Source organism: Neopsephotus bourkii, unplaced genomic scaffold, assembly GCF_033783945.1.
Source record: "Neopsephotus bourkii isolate Nb327-2 ecotype Australia unplaced genomic scaffold, CSIRO-AGI_Nbou_v1 NB_272, whole genome shotgun sequence".
Classification (NCBI taxonomy): Eukaryota; Metazoa; Chordata; class Aves; order Psittaciformes; family Psittacidae; genus Neopsephotus; species Neopsephotus bourkii.
In genome coordinates this window covers 9,458,157-9,484,678 of record NW_026900781.1, presented here as the reverse complement: position 1 = coordinate 9,484,678, position 26,522 = coordinate 9,458,157, and the positions used below count along the sequence as shown (strand labels likewise).

The 26,522-nt window shown below is 39.1% G+C and overlaps 1 protein-coding gene across 1 annotated transcript; it reads right to left on the bottom strand.

Annotated features, from left to right (window-relative positions):
- Positions 1-267: 267 nt before the first annotated feature.
- On the bottom strand, positions 268-19,341 carry BLOC1S5 (biogenesis of lysosomal organelles complex 1 subunit 5). Its single transcript, XM_061346532.1, has 5 exons — positions 19,153-19,341; positions 16,148-16,230; positions 13,724-13,853; positions 8,951-9,009; positions 268-2,688 (listed from the first exon to the last, which is right to left on the bottom strand). The coding sequence occupies exons 1-5, from the start codon at positions 19,244-19,246 to the stop codon at positions 2,509-2,511; spliced, it is 546 nt and encodes a 181-aa protein (XP_061202516.1). The 5' UTR covers positions 19,247-19,341; the 3' UTR covers positions 268-2,508.
- Positions 19,342-26,522: the final 7,181 nt, after the last annotated feature.

Genomic DNA, 26,522 nt, shown 5'->3' with positions numbered 1-26,522 from the left:
AAAACATGTTCTTTATGCACCAATGACATAAACCCAACTTTTAAACTACTAATTTTTCTATTTCTCCTGTACAGCAGAGACTAGTGAATAATAAGAATTTGTATCTCACAAAAAGTCCCACTGTGGAACTACTGTGTCCAGACAGACCATAGTCCTACCTTGCTAAAAAACTACTGAAGATGGATCATTTTTATCCATTAGATATGTTCAGTTTTGACACATCAGTGTTGTTTGTTTGTTTGTTTGTTTTTTTTGGGGGTAGGGGAGTTTAAGCATTTGGACAGAAAAAATAGGTTTTCCTCTAAATGCTGGCAAGTTGCTTCAAAGACAATGAAGCATTTCCAAGAACCTTAAAACCTCCAGCTTATCATATAAAAAGAGGTGAAAGTTTCTGAACAAAGGATTTCAGCAATACAGTTTTCAGGCAGTCCCCACAATGAATAAGAGTGAGCCAACAGGCAGATACAGACTATGAAGAAAAGTGTTTTCAAATAAGTGTCAAAATAAAAATACCTGTATCATTATAAAAGATGAACACATTTTTAGTGCTGGTGTTTAGAAGCTTTCCAAAGAATCAGGAGCACATATCCCAGAAAATTTTGGAAATACTGGTTTATTTTCCAGTGAATATCCAACTTGGAACACTTGTAATCATTTCTTAAGAGCCCTCAAATTGGCAAAATAGTAAAATCTACAGCTCCAGTGTACAGTTAATTAGATACGAAATCTTAATAAAAATATCAGTGCAAAAGTAAAAATTAATTCAGTATGCAATGAAAGGCATTTTGTTGTAAAGATATGTGGGCTTTGAGCACATATACATCAAATAATCTTCCAAGAGAGAAGCTGTTTTCAGTCTGTGCTCAAAACAATCAAAACTATTCCACACCCAATTCTGAAGACAGGCAAGAACTAACTTTTTAAAGTCTGAGCTTCATTACAACATTCATCACGGGTACATAAGCTGAAAAATATTACAGAGGTCACCTTCTATTCAAATAGGGTTTTTCTAAGAGGCTTTCCTATTTTTCATGTGTGGGATACTTTTGAGACATCTACGTTTTTTCCATCCACAACAGAGAGCTAACAACATTCCAGCATGCCCCTGTGTCAGCAAGTCCTCTTTCCAGTCCAGATACACGATGATGATTGATGAAGCTGTTGGGCCTACAGTAGCAGGCAGAGCAGCTTGGCAGGAATTCAGTGTTATTGAAAGAAATCTCAAATACTTATTCCATCTCCTCTACTAACTTTAATCACACTATCAACAGGCTGCCAGGAACGGAGCCTTGACATGAAGCCATAAACTTACACAAGCAACCATTGTTGGCATATTACTGTTGCAATACAGGTAAAGGGTAAATTCTGTTTATTTTTACCTGTTTCCATTCTATATTGGACACCAGCTAAATTATGGAAAGATATTTCCTGTACTAACGGTTAGCCTGCAGCAGATTTCATTAAGGGACTATGTCTCATTTTGCTTGGTTAATGAGCTGATTAAGTTAACTTTTTCAGTTACACTGCTGTTAACTGCAAGTTGTAAATAAAAGAAAGCAAAAGGAGTTTCACACACCCTGTAAGAGTAACAGTTAGTAAGAAAGTAGATCAGTATTACACGTATTTTACCACTATTCTGCTCATTTGTTATACTGATAAAGAAACAAAAATCTTTCCCCAATTGCTTTATAAAGTTCTGACAAGCTTATCCTAAGTAAACCAATAACATGTCAAATATTTAAGGTAAATACTGTACTAGCTACAAAGCTAATACAAAGACCAATATGTTTCTCTTGATTATTTTTGAGCTTGTTTTGGCTGTGCTTAGAACAGTAAAGCTTAGAAAGAGAGGACTGAGACATTTACAGGGAGAGAAAAGAAACTGTTGTCCAAGCTCACTTAGCCATTTTTATGTTAGCAAAAACCCATCGAAATCTCAACTCTACCTTCACAATACTGACATACAACCCAAAAGCTGGAATTAGAACTGGACTTAAAACTCTGTTGAGAGTTGCTAAAGCTTCAGAATAAAATATTCTGTAAAAGAACTTGGGTTTTCCTGAAATCTATGAAAGACCTTTATGGTTTACCCAATGAATTCTCAGCTAACTATGGCTGGAACCTATTACACCCACTTTTTGGGAAAGAGCTGAGGCTGCACACTGGACTAGTTAATGTTACATTAGTCTCTCTCTTCCCAAACGATATGATAGTCTCTGCAGATGGGAGAGAATTCCAGTTTGCAATTCCCTGAGCCGATGTAGTCACGCAATGTAATTTCCAGTTCCACCTTCCAACAAACGAAGAAATACTGGCATTCCACCTGCCCTGAACAAAACAAGCATAGATAGGCACTTAAGTTGAAAGTATGCAAAGCTTTTCTTCCCATACCAAACCTGTAGAGGAAGCTCTTTTTCTTCTGTGTTTCAGCTTTCCAAAAGAATCGCAATCTAAGTCAGAAGCAACTGAGTATTGGCACAAACCCAGCATTATTAAAAAAGAAAGGTCTTAAAAATGAGCGTATTTGGCCAGTTCTTTCTCCATATCAGAATACTGCTCTTTGAGGCGATCCATAGCTTTTCTGTGCTCTTCATCCACCTCTGCTCTTTTGTTTTGTTGCTCTTTCATGAATTCCTCCCAGTGGGCTATGTGCTTCTCTTCACGAGCCATCAGCTTGTCCGCCTGAAGCTGAGAGAAGGAAAATGTGAAGTTTTAATAATCATTTCCATATTCAAACAGAGGGTTTGATGAGAGCTACATAATGTTCAAGTGCCAGAGAAACTGGACTTTTACTTCAGTAAAGTGAAACTAGCAAAAAAACAGATGAAAGGGTAAAACTAAAAAGAAAACATTTATTTTTTTAAAGTATAGTCAATCGAAAACAAACAGTAAAATGTCTGTGATAATATTAACATGACAGCATTCACAACAATAGCTTTTCTATACTAAACTGGTGAAAAATAAAAAAAAGAATGGAAAGACACTTTAAAATTATTAGCTTGTCTAGCTCATTTCTGTTCGCTTCTAAAGGTCATACTTCGCATTATTTGTTCTTCTGATTACTTATGATGTTATAAATACTGTAAGCAGCTGATATAAATCCATATTATCTCATTAAGATTTGCTTTTAAAATAAAATTCTGATTTTGGAAAAAGTATTCAGTGGTTTTACGCCTGGAAAAAAATCCCCAAATCAGCAATAAAATAGCAAACGGACACTGCTTCCCCCCCCCCCCTTCTTTTCTTGTGTTCATACAGAAAGAAGCTGTCTTCTGACAAAGACAGACTCAGGGGTGTTCACTGTTCTGAAAGTAACCAACCAGATATAATTAAAAAAAAAAATTAAAAAACCCAACAAAACAGATCTAATTTTTTAATAAGTGGTCTTAAAGATTTTACAGCAAGTATGAGCAGGCCTATGTTGTATATATGCTACTGACTAAAAATATGCTGGACACATTACTGTGTCCAAGTTATGAGGAAAACACTAGGCCCACTATATGTTATATTTGTGAGTGCTAGACAAAATTTTATGAAGTTACGTATGTCTTTTATTTAGGTACATATACATTACCAGAGATTAAAGGATACACTTGAACATTCAAGACAACATTTGAGATTTTATGTCAAATATGCATAAATAAAATGCTTATCTATTTCACAAGAAATTACTCTGGTTAATAACACTCCCACAAATGATGTCAGCCAATCCTTCAACATACTGTTCCTCTTTTCTTGACATTTGCTACTTTCCCCTTCAATATCCCATCTGTACAAACAAAATTATCTTCTACATTCTTGAATACAGTTTTAAAAGAAGAAATTTTCTATTTTACCACATAGTAAAATAGTTCAGCATAGGCATCAGAAACTAGTCTTGATGAAAAGCCTCTAATACAAAAAGGAAAGGATGAAATAGAATATAACCACATAGATATTAAATGTTTTGAAACTGGCTGTTAGTGTTTCTGCTTTAGCCAGCTAGCTCTCACTGTGATTAATGTCTTCCTTTATAAATAAGTTATTTTTTCCCCTCATGTTTTCATACTGCTTGGCTTCTGGTAAATCCGATTCCTTTCACTCTCTTATCTTGGGGGGAAAGAAAAAAAAAATCAGCTATTTAGGAACAGAGCTCATACACACATCCAATATGCATGTCAAAATGAGATGTACTTCTGTACTGTATGATTCCTTGCATTAACAGTATTAACAGTCTGTCCTCCTTATAGATGCTGATGTCACAATAAATGTAGACAGTTGTTCTTACATTTGCTCCATCTTCCAACAAAAAAGATTAGTCTTCCCCCCCCCCCTTTTCTTCTCCCTTTTGATAGATCAACAATGACTATTTTCTATGTAAGGTACTTCTGTGTGGGAATAAAAACTATCATACAGCTTTTACAGACATCTGGAATTTTTGTCAACGCAATGGGAACCCACTGACGCATTCTTCAATACTCTCTATGTATTTTACTTCAAAATCACACACTGTGGGTGAAATTCACCATTTTTGCAATGCAGCATTTCATACACATAGTAGCAACATTATGCAGAGATCTATTTTGTTTGCAACAGATGCAATATTTGCTACTAATAAAATACATCAGTGGATACTAACAGTTTAACTTGTACACTACTTCATACTCAATACATTTTGAAACTGTCAGGAATCACACACTTTTTGAAGGGATTACAGAGCACCTATCCCAACCACACTTTGGCTAGACTAACCCATTCTCCTCAGAACATGAACAGTTTGCAAGAAATATAAAATTTATGTTGCTACTTTCTACTTTCATGTTCTACTACACTGTATCTAACCAAGGCTATAAAGTGATTTGCCTGTTAACCTAAGACACTGCTAGAACATGAGATAGCACATGTTCAGTTTATCAAAAATCTGTGGTCTAATTCCTTTCCTCTCCCCAAAATCCTTTCGCCTTTCCCTGCTCAATCAGTCTTTAGCTTGTTCTAGCACAAGAGAAGTGACATTGTGAAATAAAGTGATATTAATGGCCAGGCTATGTACATTGCCTAATCTATGCTTACATAAAAATTTAAACAGTTGAGTACTGAGAAGCAACTGCTGTAAGTGCTTGTTCTTTAAGTAGATAAATGCAAGAACCTTTCTACTGAAACAGGAACTATTTTTTTTTTTTTGGAAATAAAATAACTCCACATAATTGCAATTTACACCTTTAACAAAGCAAAAAGTGACACCAGCCCTGGAGCTAAGGTACTAAAAGGCTTCCCTCATCTGAGCCTTCTCCACTATCTTGTAACAGCTTTAAGATAATATTTTTTACTGTGATGAAGAAGGAAATAATGCTTGCATGTTTGAAAATGCAAGTATGGTTCCATAAAAAAGCAACCCCTTTTTCCTCCTTAAAAAAATAAAGAGATATATATATATATATATAAACAAAAAAGTAGTAATTCAGTGTTAATTTTCATTATTTTTAAACTTGTAACTTTCCAGAGTATAGCTTGATTTTAATAATTCCTACCTTTGTCATTTCAAATGACTGCTAAAACAAACAAATCTGTAAAATAACTATCGTCTAAACTCACAAGTAAAAAACCTACACAAACAAGCTGTTTTCATATTTAGTTGTATAAATATACCAGCGCATGATAACAAGACAAAAGACAATATAAAGATACCATATTCAGCCTTCAGAATAACACATTTTGTTCTTAGGTAAATTCTTGTGTCCTTTGTAACATGCAAAAATCACCATATGAACGAAAGCATCCAGACAGACTTTCCTGAGCCAAGAAGAAGCCTTAGGTAACTCACGAAATTGCATGGTATCGGTACAATATTCAGCTAGGAGCCGAAAAAATTGTTAGCTATATATTGCAATGTTTTAAGCATTAGACAGTCCAACATTTCCTGCCATGCTGTAGAGTTCTATTTGAACCAAAACACTGTTTAACTGTCAGAAACAGTACATTATGCTTTAGGCTTTTACTATCTGTGTTAGTGACTGGCACTTGCTATCCCTCTACTGCATAGAAAAAAACCCCACATCTTTACCCCACCTGCAAAGAATTACAAGGTAATACAAATGGTCTTTCTCTGTTAATTTGTCAACATTTGGATAGATGTTTTTTGCTTATTTAATCACAGAGTCATCTCCTCCGCTCCGAACACTTAGAACTCCAGCTCTATCTTCCTATGAAGTTTCCAGCTCCAGACCACACCAATACAGCTTTTTCCTGTCTTTGGTGGTTATTCATTCTTTCTGCAATTCCTCTTCTCCAAACAGTATTTCAGCTGTACTGCTGGTAGTTCCTTCAGTCACCCAGCAGAACATAAGCCATAGCAAGCTCTTAAATTTCACTTTTCACACATAAGCTGAATACTTGGCCCAATTTCTGTCTTTCAGTATAACTTCGTAAATACAAAGGTTTGGGAAACTCAAGCTGAGCTTATTATCTGTTCTATGTTTGTAACAATGCCAACTACTTTTATGAGTAATTTTTTTAATAAGATATTTAGACATCACAAAATTTGGAAGATTTTCAGCTTTCATGTTCATATAAAAAGTTGACAGTAGTTCTGAGTTAAAGTTCCATTATCTGGTTTAGATAAAAACCAAAGCTTATCTAAATTACAAACGTAGTTGCTGCCTTACTGATTCCTGTTCTGGGAATTCCTTTTGGTGTGTTAGTAAATTTACATATTTTGGCAGTGACATCTTTCATATTCCTTTTATATCAACACCTCAGTTCAGACATTCGTTATTTGGAAAAAATCTAATCTGATTATGAAACCATACTTCACTCAGTAGTGCACACTGCTTGAACCGGAAAGACAGTAAAGCCTCCTTGTATATAGTTCTGACTCATCTGACTTAGTTGTATTTATTTCTATCCTTGTTTTAGTCTCATTGGCTATGCAAAAAAATTAACATTTTAAAAAAGATGGATTTTTTCAGGAAACTCCGATTTTAGTATTAGTTGGGCTATTTTTGCTAACATTAAAAAACGCAAACAAAACCACAACCACGTTTGTAAAACCCCAAACCAAAATCACCACCATCTGTGCAAGACACGGACTTTGAGAACTGTCACCATACTAGTTCATACAACAAACAATAAAGAAGACTATAACGGGAAGTGTTAGATAGCTTCCAGTATAAGCCTATACACTTCTAAATAAAATATTAAAAATAATAATAATAAAAAGAATATAGTACACAAAACCAGGCTGAACTACTAGCTAAATATTACTGATCTGGATGGGAAGATGACTCAATGAGACAGGGGATTCTATGAATGCTTCATTCAATGGCATCCCTGTAATCAGACATCACTTTATACCTTAAGTGATAATGTGGTAGGGGCAACATAATTTCCCTTTTTTTACTTGTTGATACCAATAGCTAAAAGGAACTGCAAGAAAAAAAAAAAAAAAAATTATATTAAAATTCATTCCATGCAGCAGACATTGAATTAATTTCACTGAGGGCTGCTAACAGTAATCACTTGACAGTAAATCCCACTAAAACTGCATTGTATTTTCAGAACACATGATTTTAGAAAGGAAAGTAAGGAAAAAGTATTTAAAAAGTAAGGAAGAATTATTTCTCCTCAAATAGCACTATAATGACAGCTCCCATCCATAATTTTTAAGAAAGTTACCTACCTGACATTATTCACATTAGGAAACTTTCAAGCCAAAAACTCTTATTACACAAGCTTAAGGAAACAGTATTAATCCTGAAAAGCTATTAGTATTCTTCCACTGCATACAAAAGTCCCAAACAAGCCAAACCAAATTAAAAAAAAAAAAAAAAAAAAAAAAGAGTGAAAACATATAGCTAATATTTTTAAAACTAATAGTTACCATTCTTATTGAGTGTTCATTTTATAAATTATAATATTTTATTAAAGTTTTACTTCAAACAGTGAAAGAACTGTAAAGAGTTTCCTATTTAACCTCCCTACCAGTATCTTTGCTAGTGTTAGACACAAGCAAACTTTGTCAGGGTTCAGCGGCCTGCTATTTGCACAGTACAAGTATTCAAACTGCAACCGGACTGCCCATCTTCATCAATTACAAAAAGGAAAGAAAAACACAACTATCAGCTTACATAAATCAATACTCAGCCTGTTTTGCATGATGGCCACAGAAACGTCTTCAGTTTTTCTGAACTAAACGATTATAAGTAACGTTTTGCAAGTAAAAAGATAACACAGGAACACAATCATGAAGGAGTAATGGGAAAACATGTAACTAATTTATTGTATAATTTTCCAAATTTTAGATTCAGAGCACATGTATTTCAAATGCGCAAAGTGTAGCCAACTGAAAAGATTCCAGTGATTCGCATGTTCCTATAATATGGCCCTTCATTAAACAACCCATCCACAAGTGAAAAACACACTTCCTTTTCAACAAGCAATATATATAATATGGTCAATGTTCTCAGCTAACTAGGAAAGATTTACATTTCCATTCTGGTAGGTTAGTAGGTGTTTTTTGTTCCACAGAAAATATTTTTTTTTTTATATTTAAGCTTTCCTTGTATGTGACAAATATTATAGTCTGAGCTAGGAGGGAAAATAAAGCAAAGGAGATTATATATATATACATATATATATATAAACACATATAAATAAAGCAAAGGAGATATATATATATAACTATATATATATAAAGTTATATATATATAAAAATTGTTTCCATACATCAGGAGATTGTAGGAAGAGCTAGTGATCCATTAACTCTGCAGTTAGGAACATACATGTCCCTGCAGTATGTGTTTTATGAGTGAGAAAACCCTCCAAAATAAGTTTTACTGCAAGTATATAAAGTATAGAAAAATATGCTAAATTAAAACTATATGCTACATAGTTTTGCTATACTGAAGGGAGATACTGCTGTAGAAGCACAAGACTCTTACTTAGATCACATTATAAAAATCTACCCAATCTTTACCTTCCTCTCTTCATGCTCCTTCTCTTGGAGTTTATGGATCATACCATTGGCAGCTTGCACTGAAATAACAAATTGCAGTAGATCAGTCTGCTGTTCTAAATAAACAAAAAAAAGTCGCCTGAAAGGGATTTAAAAGACATGAGGCCACTGCAGGTCAAAGATCATATTGCACTGTGACACTTAACTCTGCACAAGAAAGATTTGTCAGTACCTGCAAAAATTACACTGGTAACTGCATGTAAGCTTATTCGAGTTCAACCCTTGTGCATTCTAAAAGCCAAAAAGAGAAAGGCAGCTAGGTCCTCTTATGTCCAGACACCTTAGTGTTGCTGACAAGCTAGAGTGCACTACTCAGCACCTAAGAAGCCATAAAAAACCTCTCAGGTCAGTAAGTAGAAACAGGTGAGCAAGCTCCATGTTTTAGTTGGGTTTTGTTTCTTATTTTTTCCCATCAAATGCAAAAAGTGATTTAGTATAAATGATCTACATGGAGAATATCTTCTCTCATGAGACTAAGCCTAGGAAAACTCCTCAATGAAAACAGGAACAGTGTTCCTAGGCGTTTTGTTTTGGTTTTTTTTTCCTAACTTATTTAACACCTAATTAATGCAGAATCAAATAAACTAATTACAACAAAGCAAAATTTTCCCACTTCTCCCACTAACACATCTTGGTATCAAGAAATACTTTACTCAGCATCTTAAAGCTGGTGACTTCTCATACCAGGAGACAGGCTCCTGCCCCCTGAGGACTTCCAGTTACAGAACAGGCTCACTGCCTTTCTAGCTGATGAGGAGCTGGGAGCACCAGGAACTGGAGCATCTGGTGACTCAGCCTGAGCCATTCAGGACCATGAGAAGACAAGTAACAGTTGTAGCAGACTCCCCACTGCAGGGACAGAGGCTTCCCACCTATCAATACGTTTTGGCATCAAGAGGTTTGCTGCTTGCCAGGAGCTCACAATCAAGATGTTGCAGACAGGCTACTGAGGCTCAGACTATTACCACTGCTGCTCTCCCTTGTAGATTACTGCAGAGGTGACCTGAGAAATATCAGAACTGACTACGGGGATCTGGGACAGTCAGGGCATGAGGATCTGGGTAATGTTCTCCTCAAGTTTACTGGTGAGGGGGATTTGATGGATTTTTGGGTTTAAAAGTTGGTTGCACAGTGGGTGTTGGCAGCAGGGTTTCAGTTTCTACATCCACGAGATTCATTCTGAGCATCAACAGCTATTTGGAATCTACATGACTAAAGAGGGCTTTGCCAAGAGGCTGACCAACCCGGTAGGGACAGCTTTACACTATGAAATGACAGGTGAAGGAGTGATTCCTCAAAACCAGAAAAAAACAAAACCAAAACCAAAAGTAAATCTGTGGATAAGGTAAGCAAATTGAGGGTCTGGGATGATGGCAACATAAAGGACATAGCACCCTTTTTCAAGGATCACTTCCTCCAAGCTCAAAAAAAGACTCATCCCAACCATCAGGAAAATCGAGCAAAGACAGCAGGAGGATGTATGCACGGAACCATTCTTGTATGAACAAGGAGCTCGTAACTGAATTCAGACTGAAAAAGCAAGCTGTCCTGGGTTTAGCAGTGGCAGTCATTTTTCTCTTTCTTGGTAGCTGGTGTAGTGCTGTGTTTTGACTTTCAGCTGGGAACAGAGCTGAAAAACAATGATGTTTTGGTTTGGCCAAGGACTTTGTGGGCCTCATGCTCTGCCAGGGAGGAGGGAAGCCGGGAGGAAGCAGAGACAGGACACCTGACCCAAACTGACCAAAGAGGTATTCCATACCACAGCACGTCATGCCCAGGATGTAACTGGGAGTTACCCGGAAGGGCTAGAGTGGACTGCAGGGTTGGAGGAGGTATCGGTCGGTGCTTGATCGGGCTGGGGGGCAAGTTATCGGTCACCTGGTGATGGGGTGTTGTATTCTCTTCCCTTGTTATTTCCTTTATCATTACTATTATTGGTGGTAGCAGTAGTGATTTGTGTTATACCTTAGTTACTAAACTGTTCTTATCTCAACCTGTGGGAGTTGCATTCTTTTTGATTCTCCTCTCCGTCCCTCCGAGAGTAGGGGGAGGGCAAGAAGGGGAGGGAGTGAGTTAACAAGCTGTTTGGTTGGGTTAAACCACGACACAAGCATATAGGAGGTGGAAGCAGGGGCAGGTGACCCAGGAGAAGTATGAAGTTAGTGCATGATCTGCAAAGACAGAACAGGAAAGTCAAGCTGATCCAGAGCTGAATCTGGCAATGGATGCAAAGGGCAACATGGAAGATTTCTACAAGTATGTAATCAGCAAAAGGAAAACTGGGGAAACTGCAGGGAACTGGGCATGGAATCTGCTGTATTAGTCAGGGGAGCTGGTGACAAAGAACATGGAAAAGGCCAAGGTACTCAAAGCATTCTTTCCTTTAGTCTTTAAGATAAAGACAAGCCTTCATGAATCCCAGGCCCTTGAGAGAAGAGGGGAAGTCTGGAGCAAAGAAGACTTACTGTTGGTGGAGGAGGAGCATGTTAGGGAGCACTTAAACTGGAAATATGCTAAGTCCACAGGGTCTGAGGGACAACACAGCTTGTGTCCACGAGTTCTGAGGGAGCTGACAGTATTTTGAGGGCACTCTCTCTCTTTCAAAGGTCACTGCATCTGGGAGAGGTTCCTGAAGACTTGATCCTTCAAGGAACTTGAATCAACAAGGGCAAAATGGAAGATCAGAGAATACTGACCAATCAGCCCCACCTCAGTCTCAGGAAAGGTGATGGAGAAAAATCCTCCTGGAGGCATTTCCAAACACTTGGAGAAAAAGAAGGTGATTGGGAGTAGTCAGCATGGATTTAGAAATGGGAAATCAATCTTGAACAACCTGATAGCCTTTTATAATGCAGTGGTTAGTTTGGTGGATGGGGGGAAAGCAGCTGATGTTTACTTCAGCTTCAGTAAGGCTTTTGACTCTGTCTCCCACAACATCCTCACTGACAAGTTAAAGTACCGGTGAGATAAGTGGACAGCGAGGTAGACTGAAAACTGGCTGCTAGAGTCTGTGATCAGCAGCACAATGTCAAGTTGGAGGCAAGTCACTAGCTGTTTACTCAGAGATCAGCACTGTGGCCAACAGTTTGACATCTTCACCAGTGACCAAGATGCTGGAGCAGAGGGCAGCCTTAGCAAGTTTGCAGACAATAGAAAACCAGGAATGGCTGAAAGACTGTATGGTTGTGCTGCCATTCAGAGAACAACTGGACAATTGGGCTGAGAGGAATCTTATGAAGTTCAACACGCTGAAATGACAAGTCCTGTATCCAGGGAGAAATAATCCCAAGCAGGAGGACAGGCAACACAGGCCACATCTGTGGTAGTTTGTCCACTTCTAGGTTCCCCAGTAAATAAAAGAGATGGAGTTACTGGAGCAAGTCCAGCACATGGCAACAAAGACAACTAAGGCATCAGAGCATCTCTCGTATGAGGAGAGGCTGAGAGAGCTGGGACTGTTTAGAGTGGAAAAAAGGTGGCCTGGGGGGAAACTCATCAATGTGCATAAATATCTGATTGAAGGGAATGAAGATGAAGGAGCCAGACTCTTCACTATAGTACTCACTGCCCAGAAACACTGGGCCCAAACTGAGACACATGACATTACATCTATACAGAAGAAAACACTTTTTTTTCTGAGGATGGTCAAACACTGGCACCCAGAGTGCCCATCTGTACAAATATTCAAACCCCAACTGAAGACAGCACTGGACAACTGGCTTTAGCTGCCCCTGCTTGAGCACGGAGGTTGGACAAAGTGATCTCCAGAGGTCTCTTCCCACCTCAACCATTCTGTGATTTATTAATAATAATGTATTGCACAGCTGACCATTAGGAACTCAGGTGGTAATATCAAAGGTTTACTCCATTCAGCCCTTATTTGCATGACTAAATTTTAAGTTTCAAATATTTTCCTGCCATTATTTTGTGTGCATAGTATCACCTACAATCTGTTATTCTGCATATGCCAGATGCCATATAAATCAATTATATGAAATTGAATGCTTATACAATATGCTATACATCAGATATAACAAAACCCACACTGGCACGTTTCAACTGCATGAATTTGGCAGCTCAAGCTATACTCCCTTGAAATACCTTTTTCAGAAGCTATCCTCCTGAATGAGTAAAGGGAAAAAAGCTACTGAAAAATTATTACAACAAATTTTAAACTTTCTTCTAAAATCTGATAGTTATATTGGATGGTTATAAAGACGAAACTAGGATTAACATACAACAACTATTACTACTACTCTATTTGTGACTAAAGACTGTAACAATAGCACATTTCGTAACTACAGAGCAGCAAGTTTTGTTTTAAATCATGGGGGCTGTATTATATTCTCCCACAGAAAAAGAAACTTGAAAGTCACATCACAGCACACTTGCAACAAAACAGAAAACTGAATTTTTATCCATGGCTTTAGACAATATGGACACCCATCCTGTTTCTAAGTGAGTAACAAAAGAATGAAATGAAATAACTTCTACTTCAATCAACAAAAAGCTTTAACATGACTTTAACAAGAGCTGTGTTGGCTGAACCAATAGATATAAAAAAAAAGTCCTTGTTTCCTTTTCAAAATCTCACAGAAAGGACAACAAAACCCGTAAATGGTAGAAGATTTATCCAAGAGTGGTAATTTTTCCACAAATCATATTTTGGATCCAAACTATTTAAACCGTTCTTCAAAATGATTCAACAACAGAAAGAAGAAGCAACATGCTTACATTTCTTGAATACTTCATTCAAATTGTCACTCATTGCCTGCTCACACTTAGGAAGAATGTGTTCATTTGTGTCAAAGATTGTGTTCTTCAGATTTTCAAGTACTCGTAGTTCTCGGAGGCCACGTTTTTCCTGACAGAAGAATTGAAAAAAATGAGTGGCTAACAAGGAATTTCCACTTTCCAAAATAAGTTGGTTTCCCAGTTGATAAACTAAAAGCTTTATCTCAAAGACTATACCATTGTCTATTGAAGTGTTACTCTACTTAGCACAACTGATTAGTTTTATAAAAAAATAAAAATAAAAAGAGAGTAATGCTCCATTCTTCAACTAAAATGTAATAATAAGTTGAACGACATTTCTGGCCCTTATGAGATACTAATGAAAATATTTATGTGGAAAAATTAATTTTTTTGTATAAATTATTTCCAGCATTTCAAGAAGAACAGGGATAAGCACAGCTTGAAAGCATTGCATTTTTATAACTCATTATCACAGAGAAATAACATAGCAGTGATTCTCTTTGCTTGATGTCTGACCTTACAGAGTTAGCAGATATTGGACCGTACAGATTTACAAGGTTAAAAAAATGTGAGTAAAATTATTTTTACTGAAGTAAAGCAACGACGTCAAGACTAAGAAAATAACATAAGACAGCTGACTAGAGAGACAGCCATTCTTCTGGCTCACCGCTGATCATAATTACAAGAAGAAGCTGTGCTTGTTTATTGTTTACATAAAAAAACCCAAACCCCTATTTTTCTGAAGCTACAGCACTACTTACACCCTGAATTTCACCTACGTTTTCACTTAAGACAATGGAAAGGATTCTAAAATCTCCTTCAGTTTATGAGTAGAGCTGTACACAAGCATTCCTGTAACTGAAAGTTGTGAATCATAAAGCAATTTTAGATAATCAAAACATACTGCATCACACAAAGTGAGCAACTGGAACATCACACCAGTTTTAAAACTTCAGAAACACAGGCACAGACAAGTAAAGCCACTTAATTAAACAGGCTCCAGACCTCCTGAATGCAAAGCTACATACTTTATGCACTAGATGCTAATTATTGAAAGAAAAAGCATATGTCTTATCCTACTGCAACCAAAAAATATCTGGTATCTCCAAGTTAGAAACAAGTATAACCTTTGGAAGAAATTTTAAGTTCCAAAAAACGTAAATAATCCTCTGCTTTGCCTTCCCCTCCCCGGCCCGCCTGCCCCCTTCAAAGTATACACCAGAAATTAAAGAAAAGATCTAAGGGAATATGAAACTTGTCTAAGAAATAGAACAAGACTTTGGGTGCAACAAGAGAAATGTATCATAGAATCACAGAATGGCTTGGGTTGGAAGGGACCCTAAAGATCATCTAGTTCAAAGCCTACTTCCACGGGCAGGGACACCTTCCATTAGATCAATTCTAATTTTATAATTGAGTTGAAAATTTTTCTTTCTCTGAAAAGCCATTTAAAGCTGTCTAGTGTATCGTAGAACTTGTTTAGGGCAAGCAAAGAAAACAGATCATTCCTTCTGGCTCTCAAGCTTGTACACCACAGATCTGATGAGACTTTGGTTCGCATACATATTTTGCCAGTATAGAGACAAATTAAACCTGCTTGAAATCCTAGAAATAATCTGGGGGGAAGGAAGATATTTTATCGTTTCTTTTTTTTTTTTTTTTGTTTTGTTTTGTTTTGTTTTTTTTTTAATGAGCTCTGCAGACTGAAAGTTTGAGTTATAACTGTATCTTCAGGATTAATTTTAATCCACATTCTGCAAGAATGAAAATCTACTCAGAAACCACCTTTGGCTGACAGAAGATTCTACTTTTCTACACTTTTACTGCCATCTTGTGGAAACTGTATCACACTTTCCAAGCAAAGTTGCATAAAACACTTTTATACCTTCAATACTTCAGCCTTATCTGCAGCTAATCAGATTATATTGACTTGATTTTTAACAATTTTCTCACTTCGCATAAAGTGTTGCTTTTCAAGTAATATTACTTTCTCACAGAACAAAAAAATTACAGCAAAATTAAATTACAACTGTACCAGCTGAATCCAGCTCAGGAACAAACCAGTTTTTTAATGAGACGTAAACCTATACCAGCCAACAATATATTCCTTAAAACAACTAGACGTCTCTAAGATGTTAACACTACATTCTCCTCCATCAGTATTCCTGACAGTCTTCTGCAAGCAAAATATTTGTCCCTTTTGAAACTTCTTAAATAAAAAGACCTCAATTACTGCTTTGTTTAGCAAAGATGCAGATATATACTACAGGAGTTTAAGTTATTCTGGGCAGTAAATATACACCAAGTCTTTATGAAGAATTTACATACACATTATAATATCTAAATCTGTTTAAAGTCTCAGACTCCGAAGACTGCTTCACCAGATACGACAAAAACACTTACTTCAAATTCTTTAATGAAGTAACGTATTTCTCCCTGAATTACTGGTCTGTGATCCAGTAGTCTTGAGTAGATTTCCCCAACATCTAGAAGATAAATGAAAGTCAGATTTTTAGCTTTATTCTCACACTCCAAACTAGGCTACACAGCACACCATACTCCTATGTAAGAAAGACTACTGCTCTCCCAACATATGCAAAATCAAAAGAGCACCAGAACATTATTTGCTGGCTAATCTATCTATTCAGCGAACCAGCAACTTAGATAAAATACGATGAATTGGTATTCCAGGTGCCCCAGAGACCTTTCTGTGAAGGTGTATGTTCTCTGTCTCTCAGCATGCTTGGTTTCAATCCTTCTCCTTAGTACAGCTTCCAGTGTAGTTCCAACAAGCTCTTAAACTGGTACTTAGCTGGTACTGCTGTCTGCAGGAAGAGCCCTACTTTTTCTGTCCAAGCTGTTGAGTTACCATGTGGAACTCCCTCTCTACTGTATCCACACCTGCGTGTTCCACATCCTGAATCCTGTCCCATTCAAAAAAAGTGCAATCATGCAATTCCCAGATTAAAATGTTTAGGTTTATGGACTATGTTATATGACCTTTTTGTTATTTTAACCCAAAGACTTAAATGGATAATTAAAATAAAAACAAACTTTATTTTCTGATGAGATTTTTATTTGAGTGGGAAACACCCTTGTCTTCAGGGATGTTATGAGACAGAAAGGGACTAGGATGGCTTCTAGGTAGGAAATCTGAGGACAGGAGCATTTTCTCTGAGCTATTACTGTCCACTTCGAAAATCTTTACCCAGAGTACTCTTAGAAGGGTCAAAATAAGCCACATGGAAATAACAATTATTTCATATTTGGGGAACATGACTTCAGTAGATAAAGCACAGGTTGAAACACTTCCAAATTCAAATGCTCCTGTGTACAGATGAACTAGGCCAGGACACATGTGCCTGGGCAAACAAGATAAAAGTAAGAACTTCCCAGGGAATTTAATGCGAGTGGCAAGGACCCAGTGTCAGACTCCACTTTGCAAAGTAAAGCCAGACACCTGGATTTGGCTTTACTTCACAAAATAAAGCTAAATACAAGAGACTAAGAAGCCAGTTAAGCCTCCCAGATGCCCAGCTTCGAACCTCAGACCACGCCGCAAAGCCGCTGAGGGTGGGAAAGCGGCCACTCTTTGGGGAAGAGTGGCTGGAATGCTGCCTGCCAGAAAAGGACCTGGGGTGCTGACTGACGGCTGCTGAATGTAAGCCAGCTTGTGCCCAGGCAGCCAAGAAAGCCAAAGGCATCCTGGCCTGCATCAGCATCAGTGTGGCCAGAAGGGCCAGGGCACTGATCTCTTCCACTGGTGAGGCTGCATAGAATCATCGAAACATAGAATAGTTAGGGTTGGAAAGGACCTCAAGATCATCAAGTTCCAACCCCCCTGCCATAGGCAGGGACACCTCGCTCTAAACCGTATCACCCAAGGCCTCGTCCAACCTGGCCTTGAACACTGCCAGGGATGGAGCATTCACAACCTCCCTGGACAACCTATTCCAGTGCCTCACCACCCTAACAGGAAAGAATTTCCTCCTTATGTCCAATCTAAACTTCCCCTGTTTAAGTTTTAACCCATTACCCCTTGTCCTATCACTACAGTCCCTAATGAAGAGTCCATCCCCAGCATCCCTATAGGCCCCCTTCAGATACTGGAAGGCTGCTATGAGGTCTCCACGCAGCCTTCTCTTCTCCAGGCTGAACAGCCCCAACTTTCTCAGCCGATCTTCATACGGGAGGTGCTCCAGTCCCCTGATCATTCTCGTGGCCCTCCTCTGGACTTGTTCTAACAGATCTCCTTAGCCACCCAAGGAGGTCTCCTGGCCCTCTTGCTGCACTTTCTTCTAGTTGGGATGCAACACTACTGAGCGTGTGGCAGGTGATCCTTGAAGACCAATCAAGAGTCTTGAGCCCCCCTGCCCTCCAGGGCTATATCCCATGGAACCTTACTAAGCAGGTTCCTGGAGAGGCCAAAGTCTATTCTCTTGAAGTCTAGGGCAGTGAGCTTGCTGCACGCTCTTCTCACTGTCCTAAGGATCTCAAATTCAACCATCTCGTGGTCGCTGCATCCAAGGCTGCCCTGCAGTGCCACATTTCCAACGAGCCCTTCCCTGTTGGTGAGCACAAGGTCAAGCATGGCACCTCTCCTTGTCGGTTCCTCTATTACTTGCAGAAGGAAGTTGTCTTCCACACAGTAGAGGAACCTCCTGGATTGCTTGTGCCGGGCCGTACCGTCATTCCAATAGATGTCAGGGTGGTTGAAGTCACCCATGAGAACGAGGGCCTGTGAGCGTGTGGCTTTTCCTATCTGCCTATGGAGTGCTTCATCCACATCTTGAATACCATGTTCAGTTCTGGGCCTCTCACAACAAGAAAGACATTGAGATGCTGCAGCAGGTCCAGAAAAGGGTAAGAAATCTGGTGAAGGGTCTGGAGCAGGTCTTACGAGGAAAGGCCAAAAGAACTGCAGTTACTTAGTCTGAAGAAAAGAACATTCTCTACAACTACCTGAAAGGGAGCAAGGAGGTGGCTGGTCTTTTCTCCCAAGTAACAACTGAGAGGACAACAGGTAATGGCCTCAAGCTGCACCAGGGGAGGTTCTGACTGGATGTTAGTAAAAATTTCTTCACCAAGAGGGTGATCAAGTATTGGAACAGGCTTCCCAGGGAAGTGGTGGAACCACGGTTTCTGGAAGTGCACAGAAACGGTGTAGAAGAGGCCCTTACTGACAAGGTTTAGTGATGGTCTTCGCAGTGCTAGGGAAACAGTTGGACCCGATGATCGTAAAGGCCTTTGCCAACCTAGTTGATTCTACAGCCGCCCCTCCCAAGAGGCCCCGCTAACGGCCCGCAGCCCCGCAGCGGTCCAGGCACGGTGGTCCCCCCGGCTGCCCTGTATACTGCGGGCTCGGTCACCGTAAGGAGCCACCGACCTGGGCCGGTCCCGCTCCTTACCTTTGATGATGGGCTGGATCGGGGACCCGGCCGCCAGCGCCTCCCGCTTCCTGTCGCGGGTCCGGCTGGGGGATGCGGGGCTAGCCCCGCTCATGGCCCTCAGCGCCCCAGCCCCGGCGGCGGCCCACGGGCAGCCCGGCCCTTCCCCGCCCGCCGAGCTTCCGCCTCGACCCAGTATCGCGCTGTGAGGTCATCGCCGTGCGCCGGCCGCAGCGGCAGCGGCTGTTGCTGTGGTAACCTTGGCGAGGAGGGCGGCTGGTCTGGCCGCCGGCTGTCACCGGCCAGAGCGGTCACCGGCCACATCCAGATCCTCCCGCGGATCCCCCGTTGGCTGCGCTGAGGGGAAGGATTTCTACACGGAAGGAAGGTGCTGCCTTCGTGGGGAGATCTGTGCGGCCAGTGCGGCAGCGACTGCCCCGTCCCAAGGGGTGCGCCAGGGACGGCTCCAGCGCGGAGCCGCGGGCTCGGCTTCCCTTGAGCACAGCGCCATGCATTCCTAAAACCAAACCAACCAACCAACTAAACCAACCAACGGACCAAACCGACACCACAGCCCCCAACAAAACACACCTGACCACCCCCCCCAAACACCCCCAAACACCCACAAAAAAAAAACACACAAAAAAACAACAAGCCAAAACAACCAAAAGACATCAAACCAACCCCAACACCAGTACTTGCTGTTCGTTTTTTAGGAAACATGCATTCAGATAAATCAGTTTGCTGATATTTATAACAGTATATATATTTCCAAAGTATATAAAATATTTCAGTGTATTTAATATTTTTAAACTGCATAGAATACTTTCAAAGTATATTGAAAATATCTTAACATTCTTAACTGTTTTTAAAAGAACTCTAGCGATTTTATGTAATTTTTGCTTTTTTGCTGGATGTTAAATAGACTGCTGTGCTTAAATTTTGTAGCCAACGTGTCCAACAGTTGTAATTACAGTATAATAAGTTTCTCTTTGAACTTCATTTTCATGCTTCATCAGCTCAATAACTTTTAGAACAGCTTGGCCCTATTTCAGTCGTTGCACCCACCATTTGTTTTCTTTAACACGTTCTTTTTTCTTTGCATTACATACCACAATGCTCCTTGTCTTTGTATGGTCAATGAAGAAAAATGGACCACAAATTCTTCTACAGCTGCTGCAGCCTTCAGTGTCCTGACCTGGAATACCTGAAAGGAGCCAGTTTACGATTAGTGTTTTATCAGTAGAAAGCAGTTTTATACATTTATTACAAATTAGTTCTGCCCATTTCCTTCTCTGCATAGCTTTTGTAAGTAGGAGCAATTGCCTCCAAAAAATGACTTCATTTTTGTTTACTGTTTACTTATTTTTGTTAATAGTGTGAAACTATTACACAACAGACATGAAAAAATGTTCATATTCATGAATTGTTTCCCATCATCAAAACTCAGAAACTGCCCACTGAAATCACCATTTTTTTTTTGACAATACATATAATCTTGTGAACTCAGCATTAAAAATGAGTGAGTAGGTTTCATTGAAACAAACTCCTCCAAAACCAGTCAAAATGTGGTTAGAATCTGTTTAAATAATGAATCTTTGGAAAGTGTTCAATACTTCACTTAAAATATTACTAAATTCAGCATAAAAATGTGCTCTAAAATAGTTTTTCATTGTTACTTGGTCTGTAAATATATTAAATAGGTGATCAGCAGAAATAAGAATTGTTACTAAAAAATAGTTTGCTTTCACATCCCACTCCCCCCCCCCCCCCAGCTAACCACCTCTTGCAACCTATAGATCAGTATTTTTACTTTTCCACTTGGATCCAAAGCAAGTAAGCACTTGCCAATCACCAATAAACTATACTGGTGCTTTTATGTTAACCATATTTGTAGGATATTCCAGCTGGTTTGATGATCACTGATAACCAGGGGTAGAATTGTTCAAATGTTAATTTTATCCCTTTCCAGTGTAGTTGCCATCCTTTCCTAGTCTTTCCCTCTAACAAGTTCTTTCCCCCTCTAAGCCCTATGCTCCAGCTATCTTTTTATTTGCTGAGGAGGAAATCCTGTAGTTAAGGGGGTTTGTAACTACTACATTTCTAGGAAAGAGTTTCTGCATCATGAGTAATGTCAGGTTCGGAACTACAGGGCTGCAACAAGGACAAATCCTGTGACAGATAAGTGCATCAGTTTCTATTACTACTGAAACTGTTTCTCCTCTGTTTGAATACTGATTATTTTTTATTTTTAAGAATATGCTTTATTTGCTGCATTTATGCCGTTTGTTTCTTTTTTCTTCCTCCTCTTGCTTACTCTCACTGCACTGTCAAGCTTATTTTCAAAACATATTTAAAAAAATTAAGGAGGACTTAAAGAGGGGATGGCTATAAAAAGACAATACTTGTGGAGCCCCTAACCTGTCAGTTTGTAGGAAGTAGCCATCAAGTCACAAAAATATGGAAATAGCTCTGGCTTGGAGCATGAAAATCAACATATGTAGTCATCATGTATTCTTTTGGAAGATACGCTAAACAACCTCTGTCACTTTTGCCGTGCAATGGAACCCGCTTTCTCTTTCAGGGATCACCCTGCCACTTCCCATTAGTGTTAGCAGCACTCCGAATTGCAGAATCTCCAGATGAACGTGCCGAATCCTGTCATTTCCCCCACAGGCTGTCTAGCAATGATAATCCACTAAAGGATTGTTTCATCCAAGTGGCGGTGTCCGAGTCAAATGCTGGCAACAGGCAGGAAAGCCCAAACCTGTTGAGGCAGACATCTGCCAAGATGGGAGGAATGGGAGCGACGGCCCTTAAGAGGGCAAGGCGGGGGACATACTTTGCGCCAGCAGAATAAGTCCATGGGCTGCACCCGTGATGGGAGACTGAGACCATGATCGTGATGGGTGGAAGTTTGCAGGCCGCAATGCCAATGCTGGCCAAAGCAGGCCTGGGGGTGTGCTGTTTGGAGGAATGCCTTGTCAGATTAGCCGTGCAGCTACTGTATTTGATGCTCAACCTGGATGGACAGGCCTGCCAGGCAGAAACTGCTCAGGCAGATGATGCTAGGGAGAACAAAAATTATCCACCCCAAGACTAAGAAGACAGATGACACCCAGCAGGAACAGCAAGCCAAATCTGCAGAATCCACAATGCAGCTGGCTTGCCTGAGGCTACCTGCCTCTTTGAAGTGGAATAGACATCACCGAGGAGCTGTCAAATTAGATCACCAGCCTGGAAATGCTGAAAAAGATTTCGTTCTTCCAACACAGAGGGAAAGTTTAATAGATGAAAACCTTCCTAAAGGGGCCAAGGTAGTGTGGGAGGGGAAAGGGGAATCCTTCAGATGCAGCAATGATAAAAAATTACTCACCTCCTGCCTGCCTGCAAAGTGAGAGTCGGGATGTGCCATGTTCTGCAGCAGCTGCAGTGGCTACAATCACTACCAGCATGGAAAATAAAGGCCACGCCTGCAGGAATGTGCAGAGAGCAGCAACAAGTAACTCTGCTACAAAATCAATTCCCCCTCCCCTCCAAATCTCTGGTATCTTTACATATCTCCCTGGAGCTGGGTTCTGAAGTACTATAAATCTAATACTCAAGACATGCAACAGTGGGATGCAAAGACCCAGCCTGAATCTGAAAGCTTGTGCAGCAGAGGTGCACGATGGCATCTCCCCTCACTCATCTTTTGCAGTAAAGCATAAGTGTGTAGCACGATTCAATTTTGATAAATCTAGAATAAAAATTAGCATTACCAAGTGAGTAAGCATGTACTCAGGTGTATGGTGACTATGAAACCTGGCATGGCCATTAGGGAGAGCAGCAGCACGATCCAATTATAGATGCAAAGAAGAAATTCTGCTCTTAGGGGGAAAATACTAAACATATTAATCCATTAAGCAGCTGCATCATTACAATTACACTTTGAAGTTAAAGACCATGAAACACACCAAGGATTAAAAGAAATGATAGGATTGAAAGTGAAAAGGAAAAAAAAATATATATATAAAAAAGAAAATCACGTAAGAGAGTCTAGGTTTGCTAACCTCTGAAAAGAGCTTACACTGGATTTCTTGACAATTTTATAGTTGCACCTATTTTCATCTTTCTCAGCTAATCTCTTGTGAAGCACTTTGTCATTACATCTTCCAAATCCACAGCACCGGGGAGCAGAGTTTTGATCATCTGTTGCTTTTTAACAAAGAGAAGAATAAAGATGCCCAAGTTCTATAGCTGTTTTCATCTGTAATGTCACTTCAGTGACTTTATTTCACAGACAAAAACATGTTAACACTTCTAAGCTGCATTTTCATATGAAATAATTAATATAAATGTGTCTTACTTGAATTGCAAAGTTCTTGTGTGCATCTTAAATCTTAGTGTCTCAGCTCCCTGCTAAAAACCCAGGATCCACACCCACACTGAAGAGTCTAGATTACTCTTCCATGAGTTATACTTTAAATAAATGTGTGCACATGCATGTGAAAGAGAAAGCAAGCAAAGTTGAACGATTATTTTATCAAGATAACCAAATGAACTACAACACCTTCTGGGAAGTTTAAGATATATCATTAAAAAAAAATAAGCTCCCCATTTCTAGGCCTGTGTATTTCAAAAGATTCAGACAATAGCAAGAAATTCCTGGGAGAAAGGCTACTTCGGTTTTAAAATATTTTGAAGAGGGTAGGGTAGGCTATAAAAAAGGATTACAATATCAAAAAACAAGATTAAAAGGATGTGAAAGTATCACCTCTTACATGCCAACAGCTAAGGTACTAGGTAGGAGACTTCAATCTCTGGTAATTCCATAGGAGTAACTGTTCTGAAAGGAAGCCCCTACTGTGGGTGGGCAGTGAAGAAAGGTAATAGACTTTGCCTGATGGGACTGTTTCAATTGTTAACCTGAGGTGGTATCTCCTAACTTGTTTTCTGTGTAGAAAACTGGGATGTCAATCTGATAGGTAAATCACTGACAACACAAAAGGAACTCAGCCCCTCCCCCCCCTTAAATGTTTTACCCATTATATATTTAATCTATCACAGAAAAAAAATAATAAACTCTTTACAGGTCTACTGCTGAAAAGCCTTTGCTTCAGTTCCAGTCAGATTTTCTTAGTACCCAGGTCTAAACTGGAACAGTTTTTTTTTCTGTGCAGTGTAAATCAGATCCTCCCAATTTTCTCATTTCTACTCACTTTTCTCTAACCCTATATTAAACCTGGATTTGTGTTTAAATCACTGCTGCCCAGTTATAAGTCTCAGTGCAAGAACTGCCCCATGAGACTTCGGAACTCTCACTTGAAAATAAAGTCATACATACAAAGACAGCTAAAAATCATCAGCACATTTCTAACATATCAGATACCTGTTTCAGCCTGGCTTTTCTGCAAGCAGCTGCCATCTTGACATCAAAGGGAAAAAGACAAGTGGTAAGTGTACGTTTTCACTGAACACTTACAATTATCGTATTTATTTTACTGCTGAATTCTTCAGTTGCTGAAAGGTTGTCATGCAGCCCTATCTCACCATATGGCAACAACCTCAAGTCCCAGAGGCACATACTTAAAAGACTATAACATGTCAGGCCCCCTGAATAAATCAGATAGAACAATTATGCAAAATAATAATACTGCTATGATGAGATACATTAACAAATGAGAGTGCCACTGTTCATGAAATACTGTGAAAATAAATTCCACATATCACTGTGGTCATCATCATCAAACTGCAAAGCAACAAAAGTAAAACAACATCACGGTATTTACTGTGCCCTTCAGCAACTGAAATTTTGAGAAAGAAGGGAGAAAAGTCACTTCTGCTAATGTTCAGTGAAAGTATGATAAAATATTACACAGACAAGTGTTAGTAGCTTTAAAATCAGCAGAACATTTACCCATGTGCACTCTTTATACAAACCATTGATGTTTGAAAGAGTACGCACACACCTCATCTGTATGTATCAAGAAGCATCATCGTAAAAAATGTATCTCATAGAATTCCACATAGACCAAGCTACGTTTTGTGATTTTTGAGAAGATTTGGGGCAGATTCAGTTGTCCTTGATGATCAAAAGGCATTATAAAGAAGAGGAGAGAAAATTAATACTATTTGGTTTTCTCAGTCATCTCTCTAAGGACAAAATCTTGGCTCATCATTCTTTGCTTTTAGCCCTCTACCTCCTTGAGCTTCTTCATGCAGGGGAGGAAAACAGAAATGCTCAAGTTAGCATACAATAATGAACAAATGCCTTTTTGGATAGCACAGAGTTAAATTTTACTAATCCACTTCTAAACATTTAATCTGTTCCCTGAAATTTTATTTTTTTTTAAAAAACATTTCAGCAGCAAAAAACACTTCTACACCAGAGAAAATAAAACTGGCACAAGAAGCTAGGGGATACTGCTACAGTAGCATGCAGCCACCTTGAGAAATCCTAAGACTTGGAAACAGCAGCTGTTTGGGATTAAAAAGACACTTTGTAGCAGCATCCCTACAAAACTTGCCTGAGCAGATGACAGTATTGTTTTCAGCAGTATTTTTAGCTCTGGTTCCATTTCAGCATTCTTAGCTGTAACATAAGCTGCTTGTTTCGACGGATGAAGGTTTGCACATACGCTTTACAAAGCTCCAATTATTCTCACTCACAATACATATATAAGACCGATGTTTGTAAGATGAACGTGGAAATTCTGCAAACTCCAGCCAAATGCACTGATTCCCACTCATGCTACCCTTCAGAAACAGGAAATGGTTAATCACAGTAGGATTTTGTAAAAGACATTTTTCCAAGTCTCATCATCACTTCCTCCCAACCATAAATGGGGAAAAAAAAGCAAACTCTTTTAGCTACATTTTACCAGGCAACGAACTGGGAATGAAGAGTGCAAGTACTTACAATAAAAACCCAAAACCTTCAGGTAGTCAAAAGTGAAAAGTTTGAAGTTTCTAATGTACATTTGTGCTAAAGCCCACTCCACAATTCTTGAACAGATCTCAATATTTCAGCAAGTATACAAGGCCTACTTCTAAATAGCAAGGAAGAAAGGTAACCAATAGGAGATATAGTAGAATCTAAGAATTAATTCCTCTGGGAAACAATAAGTTTTTTTTTCAAATCAAACAAGAGTATTTTAATTTTTAACAACATAAGACATTCCTGAAAGTGTGCCTGTAAACCCTCTGAAGAAATTATATATATACAGAAAAAACACCTAATAGCCTGGAATTGTGCAAGATAAGCTTACTCATGCAAATTTCTTCTATCCTATTATGTGTTAGGATAGATTTTAGTATCTATTTTTTTCCCTAAGGCTCAAACACCTGTCCAAGGTACCTTTATATTCACCTTACTGGATGGGAGGCTTCTAAAGTAGAGTACAAGATGA